The sequence below is a fragment of the Zootoca vivipara genome, chromosome 6, assembly GCF_963506605.1.
Source record: "Zootoca vivipara chromosome 6, rZooViv1.1, whole genome shotgun sequence".
Lineage (NCBI taxonomy): Eukaryota > Metazoa > Chordata > Lepidosauria > Squamata > Lacertidae > Zootoca > Zootoca vivipara.
In genome coordinates, this window is record NC_083281.1 from 93,778,956 (window position 1) to 93,793,449 (window position 14,494).

The window sequence follows — 14,494 nt, forward strand, 5'->3', positions numbered from 1 at the left end:
CTGTGCTTTAAACTGATGCAGCGCAACCTGCCTGCTCTTCTCCTGCTTACCACCCAGTCTCCAAAGATGGGTGTTGGCGAAGCTCTATTAAAATTGGGTGCCACTTTTAAATCCCCCCCCCCAAATGCATTGCAGCATTGTTGGGAGTTCCTTTGAAACTAAGCAGAAGATTCATTCAACCCTGATATTTTTCCCTTACAGGTTCTGGTCTCCACAGCAACTTTGGCTTGGGGTGTAAATCTTCCTGCTCACACTGTCATCATCAAGGGGACACAGGTGTACAGCCCAGAGAAAGGTCGCTGGACTGAACTGGGTGCCTTGGACATCTTGCAGGTAACTCCCATGGGGCACAGGCACACACTTGAGTGGCTTTGAGGATTAAGGACACTCTTTCTGTGTTTCTTTATTTTAGATGATGCAGAAATATTCTCAAAACACTTGGCTGTTAATTAATGTTAGAAACTCTGTTTGAGGTCTAACTTTTACCTCTCTGACTTGTGTGTCTTTTTAAAGATGCTGGGTCGTGCCGGGAGACCTCAGTATGACACCAAGGGTGAGGGAATCCTGATCACTTCTCATGGAGAGCTGCAGTATTACCTCTCACTGCTGAACCAGCAGCTTCCCATTGAGAGCCAAATGGTGGCGAAGTTGCCAGACATGCTGAATGCAGAGGTCGTGCTGGGCAACGTCCAAAATGCAAAGGTAAGGAGGAGAGGCCCCAGTCATGACTTGTGGCTGCTCTGTTTTTAGTGTCTCAGCATAGAAATACTCAGCAGGCAGCTGAGCACTGCAGCTGTGCATATTTGTAGAGATAAAGGGGGATGCTGTGTTAGGGAGGCCATTTAGTCACAACACATGATCAGGGCTGTGAGCATCTCTCAGTTGGGTGCAGACCTGAGCATATTGAAGAATCTTGGTGGCATTTTATTAGTGGAGATCAATGTTCAGCTTTTCTTGACAGAGAATTTGGATTAGGGATTTTGAGTGTGTGTATAAAGTATAAAGTAACAGCCCTGCAGATGGTTCTAGAGTCACATTTTGGGAGGCTAGATGTTCAGCTGTGAATCCGGCATCTAGATGCATGCAGGGCAGTAGTCATGGTGTTTAGTGGGTTGTGTGTGAGAGGAGAAGTTCATCCCTGAAGGCTCTGCGCCTAGTTTGTGACAATTTCAGAATTCAGGGCTGTATCCAGTATTCTCTGTCAGCTAGTGCAGACAGGTGCTGTGGACAGGTGAGTTTTAATGCCGTGAAATAGGAATCCAGTGCAACAGCTGCACTAGTGGAAACCCATTATACAGATGGTACAACATAGAGCCACCTGCTTATGCATTCTCTTGCAAAACAATGTTCTGTTGTTGCCAGACATTTCACCAGTGACATAAGTGACATCCATTTGATAAAACCCTCAGTCTTCCCATCTTCTCTTAAGGCCACATCCACACCATCAATTTAAAGCACTCTTACACCACTTTTAACTGTCTTGGCTCCCTCACCCTGGCCGAATCCTGGGAAATGCAGTTTCTTGCTTTGTGAGGGGTAAACTACAGTTCCCAGAATTCTTGGGGGGGGGAGCCATGACTGCTAAAGTGGTATAAATGTGCTTTAAATGGCTGGTGTGGATGTGACATTAGTTAATGAATCTGCAAAAGTGTGCCCCTCTCCACTATTTTTTGAAGGACCAGCTGACCTGTCCTTTGCATTTTCATTTCATTTATTATATATTTCTATGCCGCTTTTCACTCACACAAGTCACAAAGCATCTTACACACAGTAAATAACAATAACATATTAGAACATCACAAATTACAACGTAAATCATTTAAAAAAACCAAATCATTAGTAAAGCAATTACAGATTATCAGTAAAACAAACACTCTCTATTAAACACTATTAACAAAACAATCTTAAAAATAGGCCAAACAGCACAACCACAAGAAAAGTCTTACTATAAAACTAGCTGGCCCTGCCACACGTTGCTGTGGGTTATCCCTGTGGCTGCCCCCACCTTGTGAGGATCCATGATGCGTTGCTGTGCCTGACTCAGGTTCCTTGTTTCCCAGGAAAGGGGGAAGATGTGTACGTCCCCCCCGGACTATGTGTCCCCCCCCCCCCGTTGTATCTCATCCCTGTGACTCCCTCCACCCTGTCTCAACCCATGACCTCATCCCCCCACCCCCCATCCAGGGCTCCACTCGGGATATTCTGTAAAGTAGAGCCGAGGCCTAGGCTGTAGGCTGTAAAGTGGAGCCGATGCCTAGTCTGTAAAGTAGAGCCGAGGCCCATAGCTGTCAAGTTCTCCCTTTTTAAAAAAAATGGAAATTCCCTTATGCTGAATAGGCTTCCTCGTGAGAAAAGGGAAAACTTGACAGCTATGCCGAGGCCTAGTCTGTAAGCTGTAAAGTGGAGCCGAGGCCTAGTCTGTCGGCCTTGGCTTGGGCTAGTATGTAAATGTGAGCTGAGGCCTCCACGCTGTATTCCTTGGCCCTGGCCTGACACTATGGGTTTTTGCGGATGAGGGTTTGGGCTAGTTGGATTGCTTATTGTGTGAGCGTTTGCGGGGGGGGGGGGGAGTGTTGTTTTTGGGTTGCAGCCTGTGGCTGTGGGCTGTGGCTCTGGGTTTGGCCGTTTGCCTTTGTCTGCTAATGGCCGTCTTAGTGGTTTCCGTCCTTGGGCTTTGGGGGTGGAATGGCTGTTGTGGCTTTGGCGGGGGTGGTGGGGACGTCTGGGTAGGGCCTGGATCGTGGGGTGGGTGTGGTGGTGTCGGGGTCTGTCCTTGGGCTTTGGGTGTGGAATGGCTGTTGTGGCAGTTGTTGGATGGTGGTTGATGACATAACGATTTGGCCCCGCCCTTGGTGATCCGCCTTTCTATTGGATGCTGCTGGAGTCTTCAGAGCTTTTGCTGGTGATGTCTAATTTGGGCGCCACTTTTTTGTGTTTAATCATTATTTTAGGTATGAAAGGTGTGTTTTTTGGGGGGAGGAATTATAAATGCCAGATCCCTCCCTGATGGGCATGGAACATTGTGTCCTAATTTGATGCAATTTGGTTCAGTGGTTACGGAGGAAGGGTGTTGCTTCCGTGCACACAGTGGGAACATTTTTACAGTGGGAGAAAATTGTAAGCGTGCGGCCACTTTTTCTGCTCATAAGTCGAAAACATCGGATGTTGAGGAGCTCGCAAGTCGAGGTCCCACTGTATATATATATATATAGATTCACAAAGCACAACAGCGCTCATAATCCACAAAACAATATTAACAAACTAACACCCAAAACCAAACTAACCACTGTTGAATTCACACACACACACACACACACACACACACACACACACACACACTATCCCATGACTCATAGTCTTCTACTCAGTTCATCAGAAGACACATATGCAGAATGGTCATGACAGCAAGTCCCTTCTGAAAGCTCCTAGGGCTGAAAGGGCTGGAGGATGGGGCAAGGCAGGTGGGAAAAGCCCTTGCCCAGGCGTAGGCAAACCCGGCCCTCCAGATGTTTTGGGACTATAACTTCCAACACCAGTGGTCAGGGATGATGGGAATTGTAGGCTCAAAACATCTGGAGGGCTGAGTTTGCCTATGCCTGCCCTTGCCTGAGGGCCAGCAGAGGTGGCCTTTAAAGCATGCTGTGATGTCCCTGTGTCCTCTGCCCCATCCTATCACTTCCAGGATTTGAGGCATGACAGATTGCTGGAAACGGCTGACTCTGATACTGTGTTTCTTGGCCGCTGCAGGATGCTGTAAACTGGCTTGGCTATACTTATCTGTACATACGAATGCTACGTTCCCCAACTCTGTACGGGATATCACATGATGACCTGAAAGGAGACCCATTGTTGGACCAGCGCCGGCTGGATTTGGTGCACACTGCAGCTCTGATGCTAGATAAGAACAACCTGGTCAAGTACGACAAGAAGACAGGGAACTTCCAGGTGAGAGTGGAGGAGTTCAAACTGTCTGTGGGTACATTCTGCCAGTCTTAATCAGGAGTCTGGCCACCCAGGGTGCTTATTTGCAGCTGCTTTGCCAGCCTCTTTGCGCATCTTCACATGTTACATTTTTATATTCTTATCAAACAAAACTTATTTTGCTGCTTTAAAATAAAATGTGTTACTATTTGTATGCCACCTTTCAGCCAAAAAGGCTTCCAAGGTGGCTCCTTGCAGATAAATAGAAATACAATAACACAAATAGAAAATAATACAAATACCAAATGATGCATGTATATTTAGTATGTAACATTTTGCTATATGACATATGGCTTCATTTTGTACAAGCAAAATGGTAAGTATACTAAAAATGACATCCTATATAGGTTTAAAAATGGTATGCTAAATTCTAAAGAGTTGCAAATGGTTGCATCCTGTGCTGTCTAAGTACATTATCTTATATTTTCCTACTTTTGAGATGCACAAACTAAAGCAATGCATGCTCCTCATGAAGTTAGCAGCATGCTCTAGGAGCAGAAATGCATCTTTTGATCCAAGCATTGTATGTTTCTACATTGTTATACATGAGAATTATCAGTTTCTAAAGCTTTAGAATGCATTAAATAGAAAATTTCACACTAGACATTCCAAATGAATAACATTTCACTCATTCCAAAAGAGAAACTGTTTCACAGGGGTGTCTTTTCTTCAAAGATGTGAGAAAAATATGTTTTTGCCTCCTGGGCTTTCACATCTTTAATGCCACAGACTTAAAAGTATACCATCCTAAATTTTCAGAAATGTTGTGCTTGGCAAGATTGAAGCAATACACCCACACTGCTGTTTCTCCAAGAAACTCCTAATACATCTACCCACCTACAAAACAAAGGGTATATATATTGGAGGTTCATAAAACTTCTGTCATCTATGCTCTGGTAACCTCTAAGTTAGATTACTGCCGTGTGCATTATACATGGGACTGCCTTTGAAGATGGTTTGGAAACTTACGCTGGTGTAGAATTCAGCTGCCAGGGCAAGATGGTTTTGAGCATATTACACCAATCCTGGTTTGGCTGCACTGGCTGCCAATCAGTTTCTGGGTTCAATTCAAAGTGCTGGTTTTGACCTTATAAAGCCTTAATCTCAGTACCTCAAGGATCTCCTTTCCCCTGCGATCATCTTCTGAGTCCCTTCTTTGTGGTTCCCCTCTATAAGAGGCCCAGAAGGTGGCAATGTTCCTGCATTGTGGGGGTTGGACTAGATGACCCAGCTCTAGAATTCTATGGGAATGGACCTTTTCTGTGGTGGCTCCCTGCTTGTGAAATGCTCTCCATGTCTTTTGCTTCCAGGTGAAAAATTCCTCTTCTCCCAGGCCTTTGGCTAATTAAACAAATAAGGCCTTTTAAACTGCGTGTGGGGAGTTATTGCTTGCTTTATTACTATATTAGGTATTTTTGTATTTTTATATGGTAAACTGCCTGTGATCCTCAGATGAAGGGAGGTACAGAAATTAAACAAACAAACAGAGAAAGAAATAGACAGTGAAAAGTATGGAGAGAGAGAGTGTGTGTGTGTGTTTCCACTCGTTTCCTTGTAATATAGAACTTGCGGGGAGGGGTCACCCAATTAAATCGATGGGCAGCATGATCAGTATACAAGGAAGTAATTCACACAGTGCACAATAAACTGCTGGAACTTGTTGCCACAAGGAGCAATGGTGGCTATTGGCTTGGAGAGTTTTAAGAAACACAGATTCAAGGAGGTTAAGCCTTGTTACCCATGATTACAGACTGAACCACTGTTTGCTGAAGTAGCATGTCTCTATATGGCAAGACAGGGATATAGCAAAGATCCTTTCTCCCCTTTCCATCTGTGGTCATTCCAATCAGTGTAAAAATACTTTTAAATCTATGTCACCACTGCCCATTTTTTGTATATTTTGAGTGGAGGAAAAACAATTTTATATAGCAGTATTTACATTGAGTGGCTATGTTTGGACACAGCACTAAGCCGAACTGGTTAAGCAAAGTAGTCTATGTGCAAGTCACATGTTGGTGCACGTAGCTGAAGCTTCTCCATTTTATTCAAACCACAGAGTGGCTGGCTTAGTGTTGTGTCTGAACCAGTTTGTTTCTTGAAGCAGCTGCTCCTTTCGCTTCCAAAGGTGAGGGCCCCCCAAAAACAGCCTTCATAAACAATCTCTTTTGTTGGGAGGTAGTGGTCTTTCCAAGTACCTAATTCAAGACTTGGTGGGCCTTTAAGGTTACTTGCACCTTCAGTTATGCTTGGAAAACAGTCTGGGCACCAATAAACATCTGTTAAAATTTAAATCTTTTAAAACATGCTCATTCCAGTGCACCAACCTCCCCACCATATTTTGAACCAGAGTTTCAAAATATTGAGGGCTGCACCACTTATGTGTTTCAGTAACCTAAGCCCGGTTTGTTCTTTCCTCTCCATTTTGTTAATCAGAAGTGGCTTTCCTTCCTCTCTCCCCAGGTTACAGAGCTGGGCCGCATTGCCAGTCACTACTATATCACCAATGAGACCATACAGACTTACAACCAACTACTCAAGCCCACCTTGAGTGAGATTGAACTCTTCCGGGTTTTCTCACTTTCTTCTGAGTTTAAGAACATCACTGTGAGAGAGGTATGAATTCAGAGAACTATTGGGCAGGACACCCACCTCCTGCCCTTGTAGTTATTTTTGTTAGTGTTTAGTTTGTATCCTCTTCTGCAAGGTCTTGTTTTTACTGGTGGAGTGGAGGAAACATTCCTAGTTCTTGTGACTAAAAATACTTTTAAACATGAAGGTACTGGATCGGCAAGGCTCTAACCAGAGAACACAACTTGTTCTGATTCCCCCCCCCAAATTGCTGTCATTTCTATGTTTGTATTTAAACTGATAATGAACTGGATGACATTTGAATAAAGTACTGGTGCTAAGCTCAATGGAAAACCCACCGAGAATGAAACTAGTATCTGCATACATATTTCTCCATTAATCATGCAGACTTGCTGCAGTTGTTGATCTGTGGCCCTCTGAAGTGGATGAGTTGCCTGCCTTTTTAAATTCATCTTCAAAAGGATATTGTGCTGTTGTAGGCTAGGCAGAGTGGCACATCTTTTGCAATTCTTTCCTAATTACTATTTTTAAAACAACCACAGGAAGAGAAACTGGAACTGCAGAAGCTACTTGAGCGGGTCCCAATCCCAGTGAAAGAAAGCATTGAGGAGCCTAGTGCAAAGGTAAGCCCTGCCTCTTCTAGGGCAAGCTTCTATCCAGGGTGAGGTTGGTTCTGCAAGTTCCTGAGTTGCAGGAATTCCCCATTTTTTGTCCATTGACTAGTTCTACTTATTCAGGGAGTAACTGGCTGGCTGCCCTCTTGGGAGCTGTTTTGTTTTAAACCAACTTCATTTTTAAAAAAAGCAAGCCTATGAAGAAAATCTATGGTGGAACTTGAGTGTACTTACAAAGCCACATATATATACATTTAATATGTTGTGTGTGTGCTTGTGTGGGGGTCTGGCCCCACCCACTACTGCTTTGCAGCAGCCAACACCAGGAGAATATGGCTGTAGGCCTGAAAAAGGTTCCTCACCCCTTCTTTGGAGGATGTTAATGCCCCTTATTGTCTTCTCCTTAGATCAATGTTCTCCTTCAGGCCTTTATCTCCCAACTGAAGCTGGAGGGCTTTGCTCTCATGGCAGACATGGTGTATGTCACTCAGGTGAGTAACCATTCAGATTGGGAGTGGCTCTTTTGTGCTCCAGTATCCTTCATTTACTTACTATCTTGGGTGGCCTGTACAGCTTGTCATCACTTCCACTGGCCTTGTTATTAGCAGTGCTTTCTAAGGCCCATTTGACTTCACTCTCCAGGATGTCTGGCTCAAGGTCAGCAACCACACTACCTGGGGTGTATGAGACCTCCATATCTTTCTGGTATAATTCCTCTGTGTATTCTTGCCACCTCTTATTGATGTCTTCTGCTTCTGTTAGGTCTTTACCACTTTTGTCCTTTATTATGGTAATCTTTGTACAAAATGTTCCTTTCATATCTCCAGTTTTCTTGAACAGATCTCTGGTTTTCCCATTTCTATTGTTTTCCTCTATTTCTTTGCATTGCTCGTTTAAGAAGACCCTCTTGTCTCTCCTTGCTATTTTTTGGAAATCTGTATTCAGTTTCCTGTATCTTTCACTATCTCCCTTGCATTTTGCTTGCCTCCTCTCCCCCGATATTTGTAAGGCCTCGTTGGACAGCCATTTTGCTTTCTTGTATTTCACTGCTAATAACAAGGCCAGTGGAAGTGATGATATTCCAGCTGAACTATTTAAAATTTTAAAAGATGATGCTGTTAAAGTGCTACACTCAATATGCCAGCAAGTTTGAAATACTCAGCAATGGCCAGAGGATTGGAAAAGATCAGTCTACATCCCAATCCCAAAGAAGGGCAGTGCCAAAGAATGCTCCAACTACCGCACAATCATGCTCATTTCACACGCTAGCAAGGTTATGTTTAAAATTCTACAAGGCAGGCTTAGGCAGTATGTGGATCGAGAACTCCCAGAAGTGCAAGCTGGATTTCGAAGAGGCAGAGGAACCAGAGACAAAAAGCAAACATGTGCTGGATTATGGAGAAAGCTAGAGAGTTCCAGAAAAACATCTACTGTTTCATTGACTATGCATAAGCCTTTGACTAGTTGACCACAGCAAACTATGGCAAGTTCTTAAAGAAATGGGAGTGCCTCATTTGTCTCCTGAGAAATCTCTATGTGGGACAAGAAGTTACAGTTAAAACTGGATATGGAACAACTGACTGGTTCAAAATTGGGAAAGGAGTACGACAAGGCTGTATATTGTCTCCCTGCTTATTTAACTTGATGCAGAATTCATCATGCGAAAGGCTGGACTAGATGAATCCCAAGCCGGAGTTAAGATTGCCGGAAGAAATATCAACAACCTCAGATATGCAGATGACACAACCTTGATGGCAGAAAGTGAGGAGGAATTAAATAACCTTTTAATGAGGGTGAAAGAGGAGAGCGCAAAATATGGTCTGAAGCTCAACATCAAAAAAACCAAGATCATGGCCACTGGTCCCATCACCTCCTGGCAAATAGAAGGGGAAGAAATGGAGGCAGTGAGAGATTTTACTCCTTGATCACTGCAGATGGTGACAGCAGTCACGAAATTAAAAGACACCTGCTTCTTGGGAGAAAAGCAATGACAAACCTAGACAACATCTTAAAAAGCAGAGACATCACCTTGCCAACAAAGGTCTGTATAGTTAAAGCTATGGTTTTCCCAGTAGTGATGTATGGAAGTGGGAGCTGGACCATCAAGAAGGCTGATCGCCGAAGAATTGATGTTCTCGAAGCTATGAACATGAGTTTGACCAAACTGTGGGAGGCAGTGGCATGCTCTGGTCCATGGGGTCACGAAGAGTCGGACACAACTAAACGACTAAACAACAACAGCCTGTCGTGGTAGATCACATATTTATATACAGAAGGCCTCAGGTTGCATCCCTTCGATCTAGAGGAGCAGGACTGGGAAAGTCACTGCAGTAGGCATTGTAGAGCTTGCCCAGCCTTCGCCAATCTGGTGCCCTCCAGAGTTTTTGCACTACAATTTCTAACATCCATATCCAGCATGTCCAAAGAATCTGGAGGGCACAAGTTTGGCAAAGGCTGGGATAGATGGACCAGTGACTAAACTTGGTATAAGATGGCTTCATTCCAAAGGGGTGGCCCTGTAAATTCATTGCAATAAGGAGCCTTGTAGGTACCTTGAGGTCTTCTTTGTTTCTTGGCTTATATGAATGGGCCTGATCACCTGCAGGGTGGAAATGGAGTTTCAAAAATGAATCTTTAGATGGATGTGGATACATGCTTGCATTTTAATCAAAAAATCAGTCAAAACCTCCCTGTGAGGTTGGTTTCTTTGATATTTGACATCTGTTTTGTCCTGCTTTCAGTCTGCTGGGCGGCTCATGCGTGCAATCTTTGAGATTGTCCTCAACCGTGGTTGGGCGCAGCTTACTGACAAGACTTTGAACCTCTGCAAGATGATTGACAAACGAATGTACGTAGTGGCTCCAGAGCATGCTCTTAATCTTTATGTATTGCAGACTTTATATCTAGTAGTGCCCTACCATGCAGCTGGGCCTGGCACCAGCACTCAGCCAGGCTGGGCACTGGCTGAGGACCCCAGCAACTTGGAAGGGCCCCTCACCAACCTGATCCAGTTGTGCTGCCTTACCATGCTCCTTACTTGATTCTGGGCAGTCTTTTGGCAGTGGGTGGGCAGTGGTTTGATTTCATAGATATATGGAGTCAAAAGGGAGGGATGAAAAGGGATTTTATGCTATAACCGCCCTGAGACCTTCCGAGTACATGCTGGTATACTTTTTTTTTTTAGAAGTGTTGTTTGGGAAAGCAGCTGTGAAGGGGAAAGGACTTGTGCCATCCTAAGGACTAGAAGACTGGAGTTTTTGGGATTTCAAAATTAGCAGTATGTTTAGCCCTAGAAAGCCAGTTATGTGATTGCATCCATACTGGTTTCCAGAATCACTTCCCATAAGTGGGATAGACCCTGGTGTTTGTTTTTGTGCCAGGGCAGGGGGCAAGAAACAAGCCCCCCTCAGGCAAGCCAGGTCTCTTGTGATGGGAGTGTGAAGAGCATTGGCTTAGTCTGCTGAGCAGGCTTGCAAGCCAAAGGCAGTGGAAATGGGAAGCCTTGTGGGGCTGCGGGGTGGGGTGGGGTTATGCACAGAGGGCCACACAGAGGGCCGATTTTGAGGCTGAAGAGGAACCTCCTCACTTTTCTTCCTCAGTTTGAAGGAAGAGCGTGGGGCAAAACACAAGGAACGTAGGAGGTGCCTAAATTTCTCTTCCATTGCTTACTAACCACCATTGCTGGCACAATCCTGATGGTGCTTCTTGCTCATGCAGGTGGCAATCCATGTGCCCCCTTCGTCAATTCAAGAAACTGCCTGAAGAGGTGGTGAAGAAAATTGAGAAGAAAAACTTCCCATTTGAACGACTCTATGACTTGAATCACAATGAAATAGGTCAGTGGACAGAGGTGGTTGTGTGTGTGTGTGTCAGTGGAGGGGATCTAAGGGATCAGTGTTTCCTGCTAAGGGACCAGTGTTTCTTGGCTAAAGGGTCTCTCAGTTTTTCCACAGAATATGGCCCAACTTGATTATGACCTGCTGAGAATCTTGAATGTGTGCAGTTCATCTCAGATCTCCATCTCTTCTGCACATGCTCACTCTTCTTTTCTTTAATTCCATCCCTTTACAGGGGAGCTGATTCGGATGCCAAAGATGGGGAAGACAATCCACAAATATGTCCATTTGTTCCCCAAACTGGAGTTGTCTGTCCACCTGCAGCCCATCACCAGGTCTACTCTGAAAGTAGAGCTGACAATTACCCCAGATTTCCAGTGGGATGAAAAGGTAAAGGGACCCCTGTAGGTCTGAAGTAATCGCCACCAGTAAGGTGGGGGTGGGGAGGTTTGCTGGGTAGCTATTTTGATGTGGAGGCAGGTGCTGGAACAGGGATTGATGGGGACTGAACAGTAGCAGCAGTACAAGTTGTGCTCCTTAAACGCTACACAGAGAGAGCAAGAATTTTCACTTGGGGCCTGTATTTTAATCCCAGTTTTTCTCCTCTCTTGGGCTAGGTCCATGGTTCTTCAGAGGCCTTTTGGATCCTGGTGGAGGATGTGGACAGTGAAGTGATCCTACACCACGAGTATTTCCTTCTGAAGGCCAAGTATGCTCAGGATGAACACCTCATCACTTTCTTTGTGCCGGTCTTCGAGCCTCTCCCCCCACAATACTTTATCCGGGTGGTCTCGGATCGCTGGCTCTGTAAGTCTGCATCCTTTTGCAGAAGGATGTTCTCCAGCTCCCCAGCTGGGGTCTGCAGTGTAAACAGTCTATTGTGGGGGGTATTATCTGGAGTGCCATGGAGGAAGCCCAGACATGTTCTTTGCCTGTCAAGTCTTTTTTCTAGATGTTTCTGCCCCTCTTGCTCCCCTGAAGATGAAAGCCCACCAGCACCACACACATCACACATTGCCAGCCAAGGTGGGGTCAAATCAGGACCTCGCTTTCATCTCTGAACAGCCATAGACCTGCCTGGGATCATATGATTGGGAAGCCTCTCCAGTGTTGTGCCCTCCCCTTAGTCTTCCTTTGCCACACTGAGGAGTTAAAAGCATCACTGCTGTACTGTTTGCATTCACCTGCCTAGTTGATTCAGTCTGCTGCTCAGGGTACAGAAGGTACAAAAGAAAGATGAAGACCCTGATGTTCCAGGGTTTAGGGACAGACCTGGGATCCTGTTGAACATTTGCTAAGAGCACCATATCCTGGCACAAGCACAGCCATGGCTAAAATGTGACTCCCTCAGGCCCTCTTACAACATTCTGGGTGCGACCTAATCTTCTCATTCAAAGAATACCTCTTTTAAAAGCAGAGAACTAGATCCTCTGTTTTCATCTTGTTTGTGTTTATGTGCTTGATTATTTCAGCCTGTGAGACGCAGTTGCCCGTGTCCTTCCGACATCTCATCCTTCCAGAGAAGTACCCTCCACCAACTGAGCTGCTGGACCTGCAGCCACTGCCTGTCTCCGCTTTGAGGAATAGCGCCTTTGAGAGCCTCTACCAGGACAAGTTTCCCTTCTTCAATCCTATCCAGACTCAAGGTGGGCAGCGCAGCTGGATTTGAGTCAGTGTAGAGGAGGGCTGCCAAGAAAATAGGAACCATCTTAGCGGGGAGCGGGGGAGCTGCATAGTATTATATATTAGGTGCCAACAGCCTGGAACATGCAAGACAAAATGGCATAATTCTTAGTTGTCAGACATTCCATCGCATAGCTGGGGGATTCAGTCTAGTATTCTTGTGAACATCACTTTGGTATGTGGTGCTTGTTTGTGCCTGGATTTGATGGGATTTGCAGTTCAAAACATCTAGATGGCACCAGCTGGGGAAGGATACTTTTGGGTTCTTGTGGGTTCTGGAGTAACTGTTGCTGGCCATAGGGAAATTTTCCTCTGCCTTTTCTTTCCCGGTTTAGTTTTCAACACCGTCTATAACAGCGATGAAAATGTGTTTGTGGGAGCTCCCACAGGCAGTGGAAAAACAATCTGTGCTGAATTTGCCATTCTGAGGATGTTGCTGCAGAATTTGGAAGGCCGCTGTGTCTACATCACACCAATGGAAGCCCTTGCTGAGCAGGTACAGCACTCCTGACATGTCCTTTTAAAATCTGCCCTTTCCAGGAGGGTGATCAGAATAGCTTTAATCAATTCCTCTTCCCACTGAAAGCTTTGCAGGCAGAAAAACAAAAGAAGAGGGTCTGGATAGGGTGTTCTGTTGGCCTTATCTGGGACAAGTACTTAAGTATATTTTAAACAGCTCTCGTTACTTCCCCCATTGTCCTCCTTATTGTCCTTGCTTTGTGAGTGAAGTTCAGATTCTGCAAAGAAGGAATAAAAGCATTGCAGAATATATGTGGATAAGTCTGGGTGACCACTTTGTTGGTTGTAAGCTAGAAAAACAGAGACGGTGTGCTTTGTGTGTGTGAGGAAGAGAGTGCTTGGAAGGACGGCTGTTAAGAGCATTGTCTCCTCTTCCTTTTGCCATGGAAGATCTTCCTGGATTGGTATGAGAAGTTCCAAGAGCGCCTACTCAAGAAAGTTGTCTTGCTGACGGGGGAGACCAGCACTGACCTGAAGCTGTTGGGCAAAGGCAACATTATAATCAGCACTCCTGAGAAGTGGGACATCCTTTCCCGGCGCTGGAAGCAGCGCAAGAACGTGCAAAACGTCAACCTCTTCATTGTGGATGAAGTGCACCTCATTGGTGGCGAGAATGGGGTGAGTCTCGGGGAGGAATGCAGCCCACCACAAAGGGGCTCTGCTCTGAGGGAGAAAGCAGGACACTGACCTTTCTTTCTTGGAGGGCTTGCCATGCACAGCTGCTGCATATCCTGTGTACTGAGGAGCTTCTCGTTCTGGGCAACAGAAGGAGACAGGAATCTGTAACCGTTGCATCCCCTAAACACCCCTCTCCTTCCCAGCATCTTGTGCGGCACCTGACATTGCATGAGGGGTTGCAGTTAGAAGTAGCTCCCACAGCCAGTGTGCGCTGAGCAGAATGTGAGGCATCCAAACAGGTCCCATGTATTTTATTGCTGATGGTTTTCAAGGATAACTTACCCAGGGATAGGAAGACTCCTTCTGTCAGCAGGCATTTGAACCACCTACCGCAGTATTGTTTATCTACACAATCTAACAACAGCTCTTGAGGTTTTCAGAAGGGAGCTTTCCCCAGACCTACCTGGAAATAGTAGGGATTAAACATGGGGACATTTGGATGCAAAACTCAGTTCTATCACCCTCCCCTGAGTAATAAGTATTACCAATGAACCAGAAGGGCATCAAAAATGATGACTGAAATTGTCAATTTTAGTAATTGTTGATAGCAGTTGGCAATAGCAGGTGCCAGCTGGATGTAAAGATTGTGGGCTT

General features: G+C 45.2%; 1 protein-coding gene across 1 annotated transcript in view; it reads left to right on the top strand.

Moving 5' to 3' along the window:
• SNRNP200 (small nuclear ribonucleoprotein U5 subunit 200) overlaps positions 1-14,494 on the top strand; it is a 48,148-nt gene that overhangs the window by 22,972 nt on the left and 10,682 nt on the right. The window contains exons 19-31 of the mRNA XM_035121076.2: positions 202-333; positions 514-702; positions 3,748-3,945; positions 6,442-6,594; positions 7,113-7,193; positions 7,592-7,675; positions 9,926-10,032; positions 10,902-11,020; positions 11,256-11,410; positions 11,638-11,827; positions 12,493-12,666; positions 13,039-13,199; positions 13,613-13,840. Of these exons, the coding sequence (XP_034976967.1) occupies positions 202-333; positions 514-702; positions 3,748-3,945; positions 6,442-6,594; positions 7,113-7,193; positions 7,592-7,675; positions 9,926-10,032; positions 10,902-11,020; positions 11,256-11,410; positions 11,638-11,827; positions 12,493-12,666; positions 13,039-13,199; positions 13,613-13,840 (1,971 nt within the window). The remainder of the gene's footprint in view (positions 1-201; positions 334-513; positions 703-3,747; positions 3,946-6,441; positions 6,595-7,112; positions 7,194-7,591; positions 7,676-9,925; positions 10,033-10,901; positions 11,021-11,255; positions 11,411-11,637; positions 11,828-12,492; positions 12,667-13,038; positions 13,200-13,612; positions 13,841-14,494) is intronic.